This window comes from Akebia trifoliata, chromosome 6 (assembly GCF_017979445.1).
Source record: "Akebia trifoliata isolate Shusen 1 chromosome 6, ASM1797944v1, whole genome shotgun sequence".
NCBI lineage: Eukaryota > Viridiplantae > Streptophyta > Magnoliopsida > Ranunculales > Lardizabalaceae > Akebia > Akebia trifoliata.
The window spans coordinates 28,970,378-28,990,569 of NC_141380.1; the positions used below are offsets into that span (position 1 = coordinate 28,970,378).

The 20,192-nt window shown below is 38.5% G+C and overlaps 1 protein-coding gene across 5 annotated transcripts in view; it reads left to right on the top strand.

Moving 5' to 3' along the window:
• CSTF77 (Tetratricopeptide repeat (TPR)-like superfamily protein) overlaps positions 1-20,192 on the top strand; it is a 35,040-nt gene that overhangs the window by 10,075 nt on the left and 4,773 nt on the right. For 4 of the 5 annotated variants that reach the window (XM_086446463.1, XM_086446462.1, XM_086446459.1 and 1 more), the window contains 10 exons: positions 236-282; positions 869-932; positions 1,429-1,549; positions 3,008-3,066; positions 3,151-3,219; positions 3,308-3,447; positions 10,958-11,026; positions 11,231-11,327; positions 11,410-11,469; positions 12,244-12,396. In XM_086446463.1, coding sequence (XP_086302589.1) covers positions 236-282; positions 869-932; positions 1,429-1,549; positions 3,008-3,066; positions 3,151-3,219; positions 3,308-3,447; positions 10,958-11,026; positions 11,231-11,327; positions 11,410-11,469; positions 12,244-12,396 — 879 coding nt within the window. Of the gene's footprint in view, positions 1-235; positions 283-868; positions 933-1,428; positions 1,550-3,007; positions 3,067-3,150; positions 3,220-3,307; positions 3,449-10,957; positions 11,027-11,230; positions 11,328-11,409; positions 11,470-12,243; positions 12,397-20,192 lie in introns of all 5 variants that reach the window. The other variant, XM_086446461.1, reaches the window with a different exon arrangement.

Sequence of the window (20,192 nt, forward strand, 5' to 3'; positions counted from 1 at the left end):
CTTCATTTTTGCAGTGAGTCATTAATTTTTTTGAGAATTCTTAGTTGGGTCTTTGTCTCAGTCCTTTTCCTTGATCATGTGTTCAAGTTCATTTTAGAGCGTGCTCCATCCAAGGATCTGCATTTCTTATGTGGTTGATGTTGCGTACTTGAATTGTTTTAGATGTCATGTGAATCACTATATATGTAGACTCTATTGATAGGTGGAAATTTAATTTGCTGTTCTGCTCCTACAGGAAGAGCAGCAATGCATGGCGTGGAAAAGGCTTTTGGCCTTTGAAAAGTAAGACATTCTTGACCATGTGGTTTTTCGTTCATCAGTGGTATAACTGGTTTGCACTACACATTTGGTTTTTCCATGTGTAAAATTTTGTATCAAACTGAAATTGCTCATTTTCTCCCCTTGCTTTAAAATCTGAAAATTTGAAGTATTTTATTGGTGGATTGATGATGCGAATTAAGAAAGGAGATTTCATTGGAAAATATCTGATCTTCAAGAAATGTTTTTCGTTTTTTATCAATAGTAATATGTTATAAGGTGACATAGGAATTACTTTAATCATAGTGAGCAAGTTTGTAATTGGCTGGGGGTCAGTTCAGTTAATTTGGATGTCCAGACAAGTTTCGGGAAAATTTTGGGCAGAGCTGAAAAAAATTGATCAGAGGGATAGATTAAAAAAATCACTGATTTTTTTGAAATCATTGGTATTCTCAAAATAAATGGCGATTTTTTTGACCCATCCGTTAAATCACCAATTTTTTTGACTGAGCCCCCTTTTCAGCAATTGTTTCTGATTTTTTATTTTCTTTCGTCTGTAGTTATGAAGTTCATTTGAGCTTTCAAACTAATTGGGTCTAATGCTTTTCAGAGGGAACCCACAAAGAATAGATAGTGCATCCTCCAACAGACGAATTGCCTTCACATATGAGCAGGTGTGAGAAAGGGATGGTTGCCTGGTGCTTCTTGTAGCTTTTAATTCAGAGCACCAGTATGCAGTGTTCTATAGTGTTCTCCAGTGTGGTCCAATTAATAAAAAGGGTAGTGAGGCTGTGACGGTTGTATTTTCTTTTATTGTTTTTAACAGTATTTTTAGTGGAGATCTGTTTATCCACTTTTGCATAAAAAATTCCCTTAGTTCAACATACACAAATCTTGGAACTGCATTTTTTCCTTCCATGATTTATTTGTCACCTAAACAAATTCTCATGACATTGTTTATCTTCATTTAGTAGTTAAACTTTACTCTTAATTATACAGTTCTCTTTGGATAATGCCGACTAATGGGTTACCATATATCCGCAGTCATGTGATGAGATAGAGCCTATACTTATTTTCTCTCTCCACCATGCAAATTTGTGGTTTTTTTAGGGTTTACCTTTTTGTTTTCCTTAGATGGATTACTCACACCTTACTCTGTTTGTGATCCAGTGTCTGATGTATTTATATCATTGTCCTGATATATGGTATGATTATGCTACATGGCATGCAAAAAGTGGCTCGATAGATTCTGCAATAAAAGCATTCCAGCGGGCTTTAAAGGCTCTTCCTGGTATATATAATTCTTTTCTTTTTTTCCCATTTGACCGTTTTTCATGCATCGTATATCACCAAAGAGAGCCATGGTTCTTTAAAGCTTGTTTCATTTTAGAATGTTTCAGCTAAACATTCCAGCTTATGACATACCTGGGATGAAATATCATATAACTTCTGATATACCGCAATATTTTCACGAAACCAAACATATCAATATGTACAAAAAATCTTGTATTGAAACTCGATGTCTTGGAGTGTTTCAGAATTTTCCGATACATACCAAAATATATCAAATGCAATATTTCAACACTGAGTTAACCATTAAACATTCTTTTGACTTCTAAGATTCATTTAATCAACTAAAAAAGATTTTTACAATGCCATATATATCATCAAATTCATGTTTCGATCTTGCTATGTTTTTTTCGGAATGTTATGAAGTATTTATATTGAGTATGGATGTGAAAATGTGATTTTGATTATAACTCTCAATTTTTTTTATAATTATGATGGGAGTGTCTGGACTCGTAGGCCCCCTAGAGCACCATATCTCCCCCAAATAAAATGGAGTGGAGGTCGAGATGACCAGCCACAAGTTCAAAACCAACAATCACCCAACCCAACTACTAAGAAGAGGAAATGCAACAAACCCGATCCCATCTCTCCAAGAAGTCCTCAAAGAAAAGCACTTTGAATTTCTTAAAAACCTTAGGAAACTAAGAATTGAAATAATAGAATCTTGGAAGGGAACACTCTTTCCTACAAAGACCCATTCCTCTCTTTCCAAAGCTCCCCCCCCCCCCCCCCCCCCCCCCATCCCTCCAACACATAGCGAAAGGAGTTGGGCTCCATAAAACAAATTTGGATGCACCAAAAGCATTACCCAGAGAGGCCTACGATAGAAAGAAAGGTTCCAATGACCGAGGAAAGCAACTAATGAGGCCAAACAAGGACAAGAAGTGAGCCCAAACTTGGGGAGCAAACGAGCAATGAAGTCATCAGCCATGCACATATAAACCTCTCCTGATAATCTTATCCATAGTAATGGTTTTCCCCAAGACAGCTCCCCAAACAAAGAAATCAAGCTTGGATGTAGTCTTAGGACTATTCTGGGCCAAAGAAAAATAGATCTGATAGAGAACGGCCCATCCTTACTCCCGGCCCCAACTCTTCCATCCATCAACTTAGGATCCATTGGAGCCGATTCAATGCATCTCGTCAGACTGGCCACCACTTCCATCTCTCAATCATTAAAGTGGATGTTTCAAAATATTTTGTGTTTTGTTTCATTCTGTTCTCATTTTGGAAAAACTTACAGTACAAGATTTTATTAGATGAGTCTTTATTTAAATATATTTTTGTAGACCTTTTAAGTCACTACTAATTATTGATGAATGGAAGTTGAGTTAGCCACTAATGTACCACTGCAAGCCTGAATTGATTCATGACCCTTTTTTTTTTTTCACTTCGCCAGATTCTGAAGTGCTAAGGTATGCCTATGCAGAACTGGAGGAGTCCCGTGGAGCAATTCAGGTCTGGAAAGTGTTTCTTTTGGTTGTTCTCATTAGATTTCCTAGTGATTGCATTTTTTAACCGTAAATTGGTCTATCCATGCAGCCTTCCAAGAAAATATATGAGAGTCTTTTGGGTAATGGAGTCAATGCAACAGCACTAGCACACATACAAGTAAGTGGTATTTGGCTATCTTAAAGAGTTCTCTTCCCTTATTATGCTGTTTCTACTTGTTCATTCATAATTGGTGTTGGTATTGCAGTTTTTCCGTTTTCTAAGAAGAACTGAAGGAGTTGAAGCAGCTCGCAAGTACTTCTTAGATGCTCGTAAATCCCCAAACTGCACATATCATGTGTACGTTGCTTATGCAATGATGGCATTTTGTCTTAACAAGGATCCAAAGGTCATTGGAAAATTTGATACTAATTAATTGTGCACTTGTTCTTTTTTTCCAAGACTATTTTCAGTTAATATAACGTACTCTCTTTCTTAATAATGTAACTGTTAGACGTATTGTGGACAAGCATATTCTTAATATTTGTTTATCTTGTTTTCCCTGTTTTCTGCTATTGCTAAGAGCCTAAAACAATCCTACATAGCTGCACACGTGAACAAAACTAAGGGAATTTCTGTCCAAAATGTGGTTACAATTTTCTCTGTACAAAATTTGGGAGCCAAGAAGTATTGCTATGCTTTGCTGTTTTGTTCTTTATTATTATTTTTTATTAGTAGGGACATCTTTGTCATATGTTGTTTGAAAGTGTGTTGTCATCATTAAGGGGATTTCTGTCCAATATGGTTAGAAGTTATTTGGATGGTTCAAATTAGAAGTAGATGGGTAGTCTAGACCCGTTCAAGTATGGTTATTAAAAATACTTATCTTTCATCTTGTAAAGGGATTTTTGTTGGACATTTTCCAATAGACAAGAAACATTGCGTATGATTTCCTCTTTAGCCCATCAGCAGCCTAACGGCTTGTGATTCTCATTGGTTCTTTCATCTTTTCTCCCTTTATTCCTTATTGGTCTGCTGCTACCTTCTCTTTTTGCTGGTTAAGTTATTGTAGAAGATTGGATTAGGGTTTCGAGAAGAAGAGAACAAGAAAAGAATTAAATCCACCCGTCCATGTTCATCAATTAGTTTCAACTTAGGATCCATGGGTGTGTTCATTGGTTTGGACCCAAGTAATCCTGTGTCTTCAAGTAAGTCTAGTGCATACTTCATTTGTGAGAGACTAACACCATTAGCTGAGGGAACCACCTAAATACCGAGGAAATATCTTAGTTTTCTCAAATCCTTGGTTCGGAACTATAGTTGTAGATGACCTCAGATTTTGAATACCATCTGCATCACTCTTTGTCTACACAATATCATCTACATACACTACAAGTAAGATATATCCATGCTCAATTTTCAAATGGAATATTGAGTGATTTGTCTGGCATCTCGTCATCTTAAAAGCAATAACGACATCACTAAATTTGCCAAACTAGGTTCTCGGGGATTGTTTCAAACCATAGAGTGACTTCCTGAGTCTACACTAGTATCTCCCTAAGCAACAAACCAAGGTGGTTGTTCCATATACACCTCTTCTTGCAAACCACAATGGTGGAGGGCATTCTTAACATCATGTTGATACAAGGTCATCCATACGTAGGAGCTAAATAAATGAGAATCCGAACAAACATAATCTTGGCAATTGGGGAAAAAGTCTCTTCATAATCAATCTTGTACATTTGAGTGTATCCCTTAGCAACAAGACGAGCTTTGAGCCTATCAATAGTACCACCAGGATGAAACTTAACGACATACACCCATCTGCAACTCACAACATGTTTTTGAGGAGGAAGAGAAACAAAAGACCATGTCTCACTACGATGAAGAGCATCCATTTCTTCCACCATTACTTTCGTCTAACCCTGATGAGATAAGACATCTTGAAGAGTCTTTTTTTTTTATCGATGACATCTTGAAGAGTCTTAGGAATAGAAATGGGAGACGTAGATAATGTAAACAAAAATAATGAAAGAGACAGAATAATAAGACACAAAATGAAAAATAGGATGTCGAGTAACACAAGAGCGAGTACCCTTGCGAAGAGTAGTTGGTAACTCATTGAGGATGATTATGAAGCAACCACTGGATTGGGATAAGGAGGTACAAATGGCATGATTGGATCGTCAAACAGTGAAGAGATTAAGGCTTAAAATTGGTCGGATTTTATCCGAATCTGGATTTAGTGGGCTTGGTTCCTTCAAGTATATCCGAATTAAAAAATGGGTCGGATATGGGTTGATGTCCCTTAACCCGAGTTGGATACAGATCCATCCCTATATCCTCTTAGATTCGAATTATATATTACTTTGTAAGATATATTTTATATTTTTCAAGGTATTTTTTACAACAACCAAGTGTTGGGCACAATGACTAAGGCCTCTCTCAATGAAGGAAGAGGTCTTGACTTCAAATAACACCTTTAGTGATTTTTATTGAAATAACCTTGAATGATTCGAAATTGTCCGACTCGACCAACACGAATCAATTATTTCTGTTGGGTCAAATCCGAATATGGATTTGGTAAAAATAAAATGGTTCAGATATGGTTATAGCTAGTAAGATCCGAATAAAAATTTCAAATATGGATATTGATATACTCATATTCGACTTGAACCCGACCTGTTTTAAGCCCTAGAAGAGATTGGTGCAATGATGGATTTGGTAAAAATAAAATGGTTCAGATATGGTTATAGCTAGTAAGATCCGAATAAAAATTTCAAATATGGATATTGATATACTCATATTCGACTTGAACCCGACCTGTTTTAAGCCCTAGAAGAGATTGGTGCAATGATGGATTTGGTAAAAATAAAATGGTTCAGATATGGTTATAGCTAGTAAGATCCGAATAAAAATTTCAAATATGGATATTGATATACTCATATTCGACTTGAACCCGACCTGTTTTAAGCCCTAGAAGAGATTGGTGCCGTTGGTGCAATGATGGTCCTTCTGTGATAAACTTGAAGAGGAGGTTTGGTTCAAGAAAGGGGAACAAAGAGAGGAATTGGAATAGGAACATGACTAAAATCATGATTAGTAAGGGTGATAACAAATAAATAAGGTGTAGATTCGAAGAAAGTAATATTTCCACAGACAAAATGTTTACTTAGTGTTGGGCTGTAGCACTTGTAACTCTTTTATGAACGAGAATACCCAAGAAACACACATTTAATACTCTTTGGGTCTAACTTATCTCGTCCTGGTCCCAAATGATGCACAAAACAGACAAAACCAAAAATTCGAGGAGGAAGGTGAAACAAAGGACAATCAAGAAATAGAATCTTATGTGGAGAATTACTAGTAAGAACAAGAGTAGGCATGCGGTTGATAAGATAACTCACAAAAAGGACAACTTCACGCCAATAAGCTTAAGAACCTTCATCTAAAATGACAAATCACGAGCAACCTCCAGAAGGTGGTGATTCTTACTTTCAGCAACTCCATTTTGTTGAGTATGAATACATGAACACTATTGACGAATGCCATGAGACTATAAATATGTACTAAGGTACGAAGAAAATACTTTTTGGCGTTATCAGAGCGTAAAATACACAAAGAAGCACCCAACAGAGTTTGAATTTCCATATGAGATTGTTGAAAAATATTAAACAACTCGGATTTATTTTTTATTAAAAATAACCTGTCATTCTTGAACAATCATCAACAAATGTAACAAAATATTTAAAACCAGGATATGACGAGGTTCATGTAGGACCCTAAGAATGCACTAAACGAAAAAGGACTCGACTCAGGATGACTAAGACTAAGGGGAAAAGACACATGATGATGTTTACTAAGCTGACATGCTTCACAATCTGAAAGAACATTATCCAAATTGGGAACTAAACGAAGTAAGGATTGAGTAGACAGGTAACCAAGTCTGCAATGCCACTAAAACTTGTCGGGGGCAGATTGATGAGCACTATGAGTTGGAACACTATCAAGAAGGTACAAACTACCCACTTCACGCCTGCCACCAATCGTCCTCTTCGTCTTTAGATCCTGAAATACACAATGATCAGGAAAAAAAATGCCACAGAGCAATTTAATAAATTGCTCTGTAAGTTGGCTAATAAACAAAAGATTAAATGCAAATTTTGGAACATAAAACACAAATGATGAGGGAATATTAGGATGCAGTTGTGATGTGCCTAACCCAACTACTCTAGAAAAAGAACCGCTAGCCAACTTAACATTTTGACAAGGAGATGGACTAGAGAAGACAACATATGAGAAATACCTGTCATATGATCGGAAACACCAGAATCAATGATCCAGTGGCTCGTTGAAGACAATAAACAAGTGGATGTCGTACCTGTTTGGGCTAGAATAGCATTGGGAGAAGATTTGATGACCAACTTATCATACTTTTCTTGAAAAATAACAATAAGTTCTTTATCAATGTTTTGATCAAATGAGACAGACCCTGGGTTAGCATCTGGAATTGATATCATTGAAGCTTGATGTGTTGTAGGTTTCCCATGGAGATCTTACCAATAATCAATAGTATGGCTATCCATTCCACAATTAGTGCACTTCCGGGTTCCACGACCTCTATGCTCCCCTTGAATTTCGACCACCATCGTTACCACCACAATTTCCTCGACCACCTCCATATCCTCGGCCACAATCTCCTAAAGAAGTCAAAGCAGAACGATCAGTAATAGGACTAACATTCTCTAATGACATGGCTCACTTCAATTGGGAAAAGACATCTATAAGAGATGGAAGCTCAGGGTTCCCCAAGATTTGGGATTTCACAACATCATACTCAGATCGTAGGGAGGAGAGAAGCCGAATAACATCCATATCTTTTCTTTGTTTCTGCATTTGATGAAGATCACTTGTAATAGGTTGATACTTGTTCAACTTCTCACGCATGCACATTAATGATGCAAATATCTGGTCTAGTGTTCTATCATCTGTAGAATGAAATATTATTGAGTAATTTCATAGATCCGGGTCAATATTATTCAACCCCGACTACATATGTTTCACCCATTCCTAGATGTCTTTCGTAGTATCCAGAAACATGAAATTGGCACCAATCTGAGGCTTCATACTATTCCACATCCAAGTAGCTATTTGAGCATCCTCCTGCTCCCACAACTTAATATTTTTCATCAAGAGTTGATGGTTTATTTTTAACAACATGACTTCGTTTTCCTTTGGCCTTCAAAAACACTTCTACTGCCTTTGACCATTGGATATAATTACTTCCATTTAAGCAATAGGAAGTCATTTGAGTTTCGACCAAATCAGTAGGTATATCTTCTGCTTCATGAGAGAACAACTGATTACCCTGGAAGCAATTAAATTGCTCTACAATTTTCGGTGCTTCTCCCCACAATTTTCGTAAACGATTTTCTACTGGCAGAAAATCTCCTTGGCACAAATTCCTTATAGCCAACCCCCCCCCCCCCTTAAAAAAAAAAATAGAGAAATCTATTTTTGTGAAGTCGCAGGGTTCTAAAACCCCTCCAGATAAAGTCGTTAGGCTTCAAAACTCTTTCTAGATAAAATCGCAGATCTCCAACACCTTTCAAGATGAAATCGCAAGGTGCCTTGAAGGCCAGAAACACAATTTGAAACCCAATCACCACATCACACCACAACCAACCAGTAATAACTAGTGAAAATCCCCTGATTTATGATCACGTTAGGGATTTTTTTCAACCACAAAGACAAAATCCTCCAAAGAGAGGATTTTAACCACCATGAGGATAATGGGTACAAATCAAATTAAAAAAATCTGATTTATACCAAGAAAGAAAAGTAAAAAAATGCAGAAGAGAAGCGAGAACCAAAATTTGACCACTAAAGAAACTCTGATACCAAGTAGAATATCATATTAGGGTTTTGAAAAGAAGAGAAGAAGAAAATATTGGAGAAAGTGGGAAGAGTCGTGGCACTTATATATTAATAAATAAAAGAGAAAATTACATATATGCCCCTCACATATATTAATAACATCTAACAGTTATTAACTGCACCACTTTATCAGTGTCCACCTTTCAATTCCCTCATCCTAATAAAGAATCACATTTTCTTCCATCTTATCTTGCAGATTTCTTCTGAAATCTGGGCTTTCAATCATATTCTTCTTGATCTTCACAAAATAATGGTTCACTGTTGGACCCTTAATTTGGATCAGTCTATGTAGTCTTGCAAACATATATCAAGCTTCCAAATCCCAGGGTAATAATCCTTTGAAATTCTAGTTTTCCCCCATCCAAACTTCGAATCTTACACTTTATTTTTTTTCTTTTTGGTATTCTTTAAAACTCTTCAGCATGCCTCTCTAAACCCCTTCTCCCTTTTTTTAGGATTAGTTCCCAGAATTGGACTATTGGGTCCTAGGCCAAATTTATAAGAAATTATCCATCCCAAAACACCTTGTTTTCTCTCCCAAAGCGCTGAAGTCATTTGTTGTGATGCTTTGTTCATATTCTGTACTTAGTAGGCCAAATTCACCACCTTTCTTTGGTCAACAGAGCTATTCAAAATTTATCAAATGATGGTTCTTTTCTTCTTTTCTTCTTTTCTTCTTTTCTTCTTTTCTTTTCTTTGATAGATAAAAATTCTGTTTGGGTTCTCTTCAACATCTAGCAGCTTACATGTGAATCTTCATAAATAAAAATGGGTAGAGTTGTAGCTCACCTGAAGTCTAAAGTGCTCTTGTTTAGTGTTCTTACTTCCTAAAGGAAAAGAAGTTCTCCTGTAGAGCCAGTTACTTCTCAAACAGCTCTCTTCCAGTTCCAAATGCCTTTAAATGGGCACTAGCTTAGTAGGAAATGCTAGATATAAAATGGGACTCCCTCCCCCCAAAACACACACACACACACATCAATCACCGACAAACTCAATCCCTTGCATAATTTCAAAGAAACCGCCCCCATTGCTGCCAATCTATGTTACTTGACTTTTCGACTGGTTAAAATCTGATAGAAATTTAATACATCTAAGAATGTTGGGGAAATTCTGAATTGCTCAAATGCTACGTCTGAAGAGTGTGTTATCATTAAGGAAGTTCTAAGCACAGAATGCTGATAAGAGACTTGGGAGTTGAAGAAGATTTCAACTTAGTCGGATTCCACTTTGTAAAAACTCTTACCTGAGAATCGCATAAGTCGTAACGTATTGCATGTCGTTGCAGATGCTGAGCTTATGAGTAAGAGTTGAACTAAAGTTTAAACAAAAAAAAGGTATTTAGCTACAACTATAGAAGGCATGGTTTTAAAACTTGGTGTCTCATCTCGTCTCACTCGCCATCATTACCAAGTTGACTTATCCAAGTCATCTCGTCTTGGACGAGATAAACTGGTTATACCAGTTTAAGATTAATCATTAATATATTTATATTTATATTTAAATAATTGCAGTTTTTTTTTTTTTTTTCCTTTTTTATAGTAGATTAGTAGATGCCCAGTCACAAAATCTTATGTTCATATAAATGACAAATATTTAAATATTATGTGGCAATTGTTGTTCTAACTCAGAATTCTTAAATTTTTTTCTGGTCTCATATTATCCCAGAGTTTAGAGGGATGCAATTCGAAGACCTTGTCCTGAGATGTAGGGATAATGTATGACCCTTACTTGTCAGAGGAAAGGAAATCCTTTCTATCAGTTTTGGGCTTCACCCTTTTAGAGGGCTTTAGTTATTAAAAAAATGAAGAAGCAGTGCATATATTTATAGGAATAGACTCTCTCTGTGCTTTCCCTTTCCTCTGCCGTTTAATTTTGTCTTGTAATAAACTCTAGATCAAGCATGGCTTGCTATTTTTGACACTGTAGTGTGTGACTTGGAAAAGTTTCTAGTGAGATGACCTCTGACTATTATTGGGATCCTGCAGGTTGCACACGATGTTTTTGAAGCGGGGTTGAAGAGATTTATGCATGAGCCTGGGTACATTCTTGAGTAAGTTCAATTTTTTTTTTTCCTTTCATTTCGAATATTGCTGATCAATTTGGTTAATGGTGATTATGTTCTTAAGGATATGATGTGAAGCTAACACTTCAGCATGTACTGTGTCTTAGTGGCACTCCCTGTAACATGTGCTTCGGTACATCTAATGTTGTAGCTTCTAAATGTAGGTTCATATGTCCTAACCTGAAGTTACAGATATGCAGATTTCTTGTGCCGTTTAAATGACGATAGAAATATCCGTGCTTTATTTGAGCGGGCATTGAGCTCACTTCCCCCTGAGGAATCTGTTGAGGTATGTTCTCTAAGATTTGGTTTTGGATGTCTGTCATGTCATCTCTTTATTGTTCTATTGTGTTTTAATATTTCATTTGTAGGTTTGGAAGCGGTTTACCCAATTCGAGCAAACATATGGCGATTTGGCTAGCATGTTGAAGGTATGAGTCCGTCAATGTTGCTTGTGATATTACTTCCACTTGTAAAAACTACCAAGTTAATGAGGTACTCAAAGTTTCTCAATGGTGGGGTTGGTTAAATCAGTTTTTAATATGCTGGTTGAATCATTACTGATATGTCATAAACTGAAATCGATTTTGCAGTAAACATTTTACCTCTACTAGATCTATAAATGCATTTGCACTCCTTTTTGATTGCATGCAGAGCTCAATTTACTTCATCCAGTGAGGTGAAAAGGAATGAAAAGATAAATGGTTATTTCAATTCCATTCATAGATTTATAGATTTGTGGTTCATTCATCTGGGATTTTTATTTTTATATTTTATTTGTGTCATAACTTTTCTAAGCCGTTATAGAACTCTGAAAGTATTATGTTTTAGATTTTCAATCTGCAATATATGGCCTTGGATGGAATGAGATGTCGGAATTACATTCTTTTGGCTGACAGCCTGACACAATTTAGTTGGGATGATGCTTTGGAGTGGATGATGAATTCTTGCCCATTGGACAATTATTCCGTCCATAACATGGACCATGGTTCAAAGTTCTGCGTTGTTTCATAATGTATTGGCATAACATTCCGGTTGGCTGAGACCGGAATGAAATATTGATTTGAAGTATTGAATGTTTCAGATTGTCTCAGAATGTCATGGTTCAAGACTGTTTTGTTTTTTCTCCTAACTGAAACAAGATTTTAAACCTTGATATGGACTTTATGCTTTAGTCTTCTTAATGGAATATTTTCTTGATTTAGGTTGAGCAAAGAAGGAAGGAAGCTCTTTCTCGGACAGGTGAAGAGGGATCATCAGCAATGGAGGGTTCTTTGCATGACGTTGTCTCACGATATAGCTTCATGGATTTGTGGCCGTGCTCATCTAAGGACCTTGATCATTTGGCGCGACAAGAGGTACCTTTATTCTCTTTCAAAATGTAGTGTTGGTGTAATTGAAGATGAGGGGATAAGTGACAGCATGTTATTTAGTTATCAACACTTGGCCTCTCTTTTCTTTATTCATCAACTATGCTCTAGTATTGTCATACGTAATATGTAATCAAGGTTTGATGGCATTCCAAGGGCTGAAATCAAGAAAGTTATTGAATTTTCTTTTGATGAAAATTTGGAAAATGCATTTTCAGCAGTCTGCCTCTTTACATTAATCTACAGTTTTAGCAGTGTATAAAATATGAGCTCAAAAATTTACACCACTACTTATCAAGAGGTCTACTTAGATATCTGCATCCCTTATCATATAAATGAAAATAAGAACAAATGTCTTGCCTATTCTCTGACATGGTATAATGATGTTAGCTTATCTCCCAGGGGTAGACATCTTCTTGTTCCTTTAGTAACACTTAAGGAATCACCCTCGATCTCCAAAAGGGTTGTTAAATTTTCCTTGAAGCTTTGAAGACCTTGCCTAAGAGTTTTTTCTCCTCTTCATTTGTGGCAGTTAGAGCTAAGAATTTTCCTTGAGACTAAGAATTTTCCCCGGACAATTATAGAAGTTTTCCCGACTTCAGCTAAGCTAGTAGGGCATCATGATCAGTAAAACTCTATCCCTAACATTCTTAAACGAAGATCTTGTTCCTCTTCCGTCACAATCCCTATTCCTCATGCCACGTATAAGAAGCCAGAGTTATTTCAATTATTTATGCCATCAGATCAGAAATGCTATTTGATCTTGACCTAGACCCTATTATAAAGAGGCAAACGTAAGTTTTCGGAAGAATCCCTAACAAATACCCCATATGTCTTGCACAATCTTCGAAAGTGGCATCCTCCTCTTCTCCAATGTCAATTATTTGGCTTTTTCAAAATTTGTATGGGGACCTGAAACCAGCTCAAGACAATGAAAAAAAAGTTCTTTGACACCCATACTATTAAGTAGTTGATGTACTCTAGAACAGGTATTGATATAAGGAGACAAGTTGCAATGCTCACTCTAAATCATTTGATGAAGTCTGACCTTTCTCCCTTCCTTACAGGCTTGCCAAGAGCTTCCATGACAAGAATAAAAAGAGTAGTGGGAAGAGGGTCTACATGACGAAGATCTTTGGAGCTTCTAGAAGTTCAATTTTTTTTATCACTAAATGGATGCTAATATATTAGAAATCAGCAAAGAATATGACATTAATCAGTCGAGAAGACAAAATCCAAGGATAAAGCTAAGCAAAAAACACAAAAGTTCATAAAAGTATAATGAGAATTCATGAGATGTTGGTTTTTGATGACTAAAATATAGAGTTCAAATGACGACAGTGACGGTGGAACGGAAGGTCTTCGAAATAAAGAAAGTTTGGGTTCGACGGAAAAGAGGGATAGAGATTAAGGAAAAGGAAGAAGATTTGAATCGAGTCTCTGGTTGATGGAAGAGGAAGTAAGTTGGGTATCTAAACAACTTGACGCAGCGAGAACCACTCCGAAAAACCATAGGGCCACGTATTCGAAGGATGGGCGTATATTTTGGATCCAGGAAGAGCAGAATCTATTTGGCAAATATCTGAAGTTACAACAGTTCTCGGAAAGACTACGTTTACGTGGGATCCTATTCCCAGAAGGCTTAGGAGGCAATGGATGGGGGGAGGTCAGCATCGCTTTAAAATCACTGTTGGCCCCGGATGAGAAGATGAAGGCTCCTGCGGCGAAGGAAGGGATGGGTTATTCGTGGGCTGAGATAGTAAATAGACCTTTCACTTCAAAGACTAATATAGAGTTTCCTATTACATCAGGTAAAGAAGTGAAGTCCAGTCCTAAGGGTAAGCAAGTCACCTACCCTGTGAGAAAACAAGCCCACAATAATGGTATATTATTCGGAAAATGGAGATGGTCGTTTATATGCAGTTCGAACTCTTTGGAATCAGATTGGGATAGTTTTTTTCCGGAAATGAAGCTAAGGCTTTCACTAACATCAACGCTTAAATTGTTAACTTGGGAACCTTGTACTCGGATATTGATGTTAGGTAGCAGATCAGAATACCTGAAGGTAAATGAGACAAGATCAGTTGCGGTGGGGAACAATAACTTTACCTTACGTCCATGGTTTGCGGACTGTAACACAATGAAACCAGAATGGAAGGAAGGCGGAACGTGGGTCTGCATCAGTTGGCTACCTTTCCATTTATGGAAGAAACAAGCCTTCGAGAAGGTTGGAGCTCAGTTGGGTGGATTATTAGAGGTGGACTTGAACACTCTACGTTGTGCGAGATTGGATAGTGCGAGGCTAAGGGTGGGATGTTCTCCATGGAAGATGCCTAGAGGCTTGTATTTATGGGTGGATGGGTTTAGATACATGATAGGGATTGAAGTGGTAGGAGACGAAGTAGTGAGGAAGGAATCAACAATGGAGTTGGGGAAAGGAGAGGTAGCTGCGATCGGTAATCCATCGGAGCAAGGCACACAGGAGGTAGAAGAGGGTCACTTTCAGTTGAAGGAAGGAGATGGCCAGTTGGAGAAGACGTTACCTGGAGTTAAGGATATGGCCCGGGAATTATCAAATCCAAAAGAAAGTTGCGTGCGAAATAAACCAAAGAGTTGGCGTAAATTCAAATTACGTCCATTCATAGAAAAACGTGTTAAAATCTTCAATAGATTGAAGCCACGTCGTTGGGTTTTTAAAGATGATAGTACGGGCAAGCTGTTAGCTAAGGCAGCTAAGAACCTAGAGTATACTAGGTGGCTGCGCAAAAACGGAATGGTGGAGGTGAGTAAACCCAAGGTAATTGGGCTTAGAAACTCAAGGAAACTAAATGGAGTTGTTGGGCTTGTAAAAGTGAAAGTTTTAAAAGCCCGTTACGAAATCAAAAAGAGGCAGGGAAGCTATAGCCCATTGGGCTTAAATCTGGACTTAAGGAATTCGAACTTGGACCTAGGCAGGAGGCCCAAAAAGAAGTGCAGGTCTAGTCAGGCCCGTGGAGATAAAATAGCTGTACAGAATAGGGCTGGGCTGAAAGCTAGGCAGGCCCGTGGGCGGTCAAAAAGGCTTTTAAAGTTTAGGAGAATGTCTTCTCTTAGAAAGTTAACAGGTTACACCCATTCGAAGTCTCCTGATAACGCAGAGAAGCAGACGAAGAGTAAAAGAGAGCCAGATCGTAGGGATGAAGTGGTAGAACTCGACAGTAACAAGTCTCAGCACATATTAGTTCGAGAGCAGCGAACATTATCTTCAGGCACCTCCTTGCAAGATGTCACGGCAGCTGATGAGGAATATGAATACTCTCCAACAGTGGAAACTCATGAGAACGCAGGGAACTAGGACGCTCGGACAATCGATGTAGACTCAATGTATCAGGATTTAAAGAAGAAAGGTAGAGAAGAGCAATCAAAACATCACCTTATCGCGATTACCAGAATTTGGAACAGATTTCGTTTGGATCTTTGGCGTCACCCAGGTAGATCTAACGTTGTGGATTCTCCAAGCAGTAGCATTATAGAGATTTGTAGCCCGAGAGTATTTCCGGTAAGAGACTTTATTGGCCCATCCACCTGTCTACAGGTTCTCTCCCAGTATCCTGGTGCGAATTCCCTTATCTCTGTCCCGTTTTGTTCTGCATTAGCATCTGTGTTATCTTCTTTGGATATCTCGGTGTATTTCCCTTGTGGTGCTATCTTTTTGAACAGGTATCGTATGTCCGCAGCCTTCATCGATTCCTGTCAGTCTAGTGTGCTTGTCAGAGAGGATGAAGGAAGAAGGGAGAACAGGGAATATGTCGGCCAGTTAGATCTTGCTACATTAAATCCCACTCAGAATCCTGGGGAGGTGGTTGTTGATAATCGGACAGAGGTGTTTAATAACGAAAATTGGGTCGTTAGAGACAGGGATGAACCGCTAATGGAAACGCTTGAGGAAGGGATAGTTAGGACAGAATTGGAAACAGTGGAGTGGTTAGTTAGCGAAGCCCTTAATTTGGCAGAAGATTTTGGGTTAGTTCCTGAGATAGGGAATAACGAGTTCTCCTTGATTTTGAGAGTGGCTATTGGTGATTCGAGAGATAGATCTATTCTGGAAGACGAATGGAATCGCATCAACAAAGGGTTTGGTATTGAGGAAAAAATTGAAAGCTCAAAATCCGAGAGGATACAGGAAATCTGTAGTTACAGGGATGGGATGAATAATGAATTGGTGGTGGTCGCACCCTTGGAGATGACTAGGAAGTTGACAAAATCAATAGCGGAGAAGGAAGTGTTAAGGATGGAGAAGAGAAAGGTTGCTCCTGGATGTTTAGGGTCTTCGTTTGGTCTCCAATGACGCTAAGAGTTTTATCTTGGAATGTGAGAGGGTTGGGAGACAAAAGAAAGAGAGCAGCGGTGAAAGCTTTTATCAGAAGTAAAAATCCCCTCTTAGTCACGTTGCAAGAATCTAAGCTTGCTAACTGCGACGATAAGACCATTAAGGAAATTTGGGGGAGAAACATAGAGTGGTTAGCTTTGCCTGCTATAGGGTCGGCCGGGGGGATTTTGATGATGTGGAACAAAGAGTGGATCCAAGTGACAGATAACTTAGTAGGGGCCTTTTCCATTTCTATTCTATGTAAGATTAGAGATGAAGACTTTCAGTGGGTTTTCTCCGGGATTTATGGACCAACCAACAATAGGGAGAGAACTCAATTCTGGGAGGAGCTTGAAGATGTAGCGGGTTACTAGGAGAAACCTTGGGTGTTGGGTGGGGATTTCAATGTTACCAGGTTTACCCACGAGAAGAATAGGAGTTCGAATATCTCTAAGGGCATGAGAGACTTCAATGAGTTTATTGGTAGACATTGCCTGATGGACTTCCCTCTCCTGGGTAGACACTTCACTTGGTCCAATAACCAAGGGAACACTAGGATGTCCAGATTAGATAGGTTTTTGGTTGATAATGTGTGGGAGGAGAAGTTTCATAATGTTATTCATTCGGCTAGGCCTAGTCTTGTCTCTGACCACACCCCTATTTTTTTGGAAGCAGGATACCCTAGGAATCACCCACTTCCGTTCAAGTTTGAAAACATGTGGCTAGTTCAACCAAACTTCTTAGACCTCATTAGGATTTGGTGGAATGAGGGCCCCTCTACAGGAAAGCCGGGTTGTGTATTTAAGAACAAGCTTAGGTTCTTGAAGGATAAGTTGAAGATGTGGAACAAAGAGGTATTGGGGAGAATTGTGGAGAAAAAAAAAGAAATCATGAATAATATTGAAATCTTGGATAAAAAGGAAGAAGAAGGGACTTTGAATGTGGAAGAAAGAAGTAACAGAATGGAGTTGAAAATGGAATTCCATAGAATAGCTTTAATGGAGGAGATAAGTTGGAAACAGAAATCGAGGGTGCAATGGCTGAAAGAAGGGGACAATAATACTAAATTCTTTCACAAAATTGTCAATTTCCATAAAAGGAGTAATCAGCTTGTTAAACTCTCCATAAAGGATATCATGGTGGAAGGAGAAGAGGAGATTAGGGAAGGGGTGGTAGGTTACTATCAAGATCTGTACAAGGAGAAAGAACCTTTAAGACCTTGACCTGATAATTTAGAGTTTACTTCTTTAAGTCAGGAAGATAGGGAGTGGTTGGAGAGACAAATTGGGGAGGAGGAGGTTAGATCAGTTCTCAAGTCTATGAGTGGGGATAAGGCACCAGGGTCTGACGGATTTACCATGGAGTTTTTCAAACATTGTTGGGAGATTGTCTCAGAAGACTTCATGAAAGTCATCAAAGAGTTACAAGATAAGAATTGTTTGGACTATAGCCTTAACAGTACTTTTGTGGCCTTAATTCCCAAGAGAGTCGGGACAGATAAGTTAGAAGACTTCAGACCCATTAGCTTGGTGGGCTCGGTGTACAAAATCATATCCAAAGTGCTAGCTTCGCGTTTGAAAGTAGTTCTTCTTAAGCTTATCGAAGATGAGCAAGGAGCCTTCATTAGGGGAAGACAAATTCTGGATGGAGTTTTGATAGCTAATGAATGCATTGACTCTAGGATTAAGGACAAAAAAGAGGGGATGATTGGGAAAATAGACTTACAAAAGGCTTATGATCATGTGAGTTGGGATTTTTTAGAATATATGATGGGGAGAATGGGTTTTGGAGCTAAGTGGATAAAATGGATAATGAAATGTGTCAAAACGGTTTCCTATTCAATTATAGTCAATGGGAGCCCAGCTGGTTTTTTTAGGGGTTCGAGAGGGTTGAGGCAAGGGGATCCGCTATCTCCGTTCTTGTTTCTTATTGTAGCAGAAGCGTTGGGTAGATTGTTTAGAAGAGCAGTCGAATTAGGTAAGCTTTCGGGGTTTAGGGCGAATGATGGTCCGTTGATTTCTCACTTACAATTTGCAGACGATACATTAGTGTTCCTTGATCATTCGAGAGATCAAGTGAGGGTGCTACGAGTTCTATTATGTTGCTTTGAGGCTATGTCTGGTTTACATATCAATTTGCAGAAGAGTAAGCTTTTTGGGGTTGGAGTGGTGAACGATATTCATTTGATGGCTGCCATTTTGGGCTGTGGGTATGACTCTTTACCCACGTCTTATTTGGGCTTACCACTGGGAGCACCATACAATAGTATCAAAATCTGGGAAGGAGTGATTGAGAGATTGGAGAAAAGGCTAAGCACGTGGAAAGCCAAGTACTTGTCTAAAGGAGGGAAAGTGACACTGATTAAGAGCACCATGACGAGTATCCCGGTTTATTTTCTCTCGTTGTTCACACTTCCGAGGTCTATTGAAATCAAGTTGGAAAGGCTTATGAGAAATTTCTTGTGGAACGATAGGAATGGTAGGAGGAAGTATCACCTAGTCAATTGGAAGGTTATCTGCATGCCCAAGAAGAATGGGGGGTTGGGGATTAGGGGACTTAGATTAGCTAATAGAGCGCTTTTAGGGAAGTGGCTTTGGAGGTTTGGGGAGGAAAGGGGTAGATTGTGGAGGAGAGTTATTACGGCCAAGTACGGAGATAAGAGATTAGGTTGGTTTAGTGGCGAGGCTAATAACTCGTATGGGTGTAGCGTTTGGAAGGGGATTCTCAAAGTGAGGGAGGAGTTTGAGAAAGGGATTAGATTCAAAGCGGGTATAGGAGACAAGGTTAGATTCTGGGAGGATAACTGGTGTGGCATTTCACCTCTAGCAGCCCAATTTCCGTCATTGTACGCTTGTTCACTGAGAAAGAATTGCTCGATCCAGCAGTGTTTGATTCGAAATGACTCCAGTTCTACTTGGGATTTGGGGTTCAGGCGTAATTTTAATGATTGGGAATTAACAGACGTGACATCTTTCCTTGATCTCCTGCATTCTTATCGTCTTGATGAAAGTGTACAGGACAGGTGGGAATGGACGAGGGCCAAGGATTTGAGATTCTCTGTTAGATCCTTCTACAAGTGGCTCAACCCTTTTGCAGACCGACATTTCTTCGGGTCCATTATGTGGTCCAACTCAGTTCCCTCTAAAATTTCTTTCTTTGTTTGGCTGGCTTTCCTTGGGAAAATTCTTACGATGGACAATTTGATTACTCGGGGTTGGATTACTCCTAACTGTTGCCCCCTCTGTATGAAGGATGGGGAGTCTGTCGACCATATCTTAATCCATTGCCCCTTCACTTATAATATTTGGTCAATTTTCCTTGGTCTGTTTCGCATCCAGTGGGTCTTTCCTCGTAAGTTTTCCTCATTGTTAGAGGGGTGGGCTAGTAAGGTTTTTTCTTCAAGAAAAAGATATCTTTGGGTTATTCTTCCTTCGGC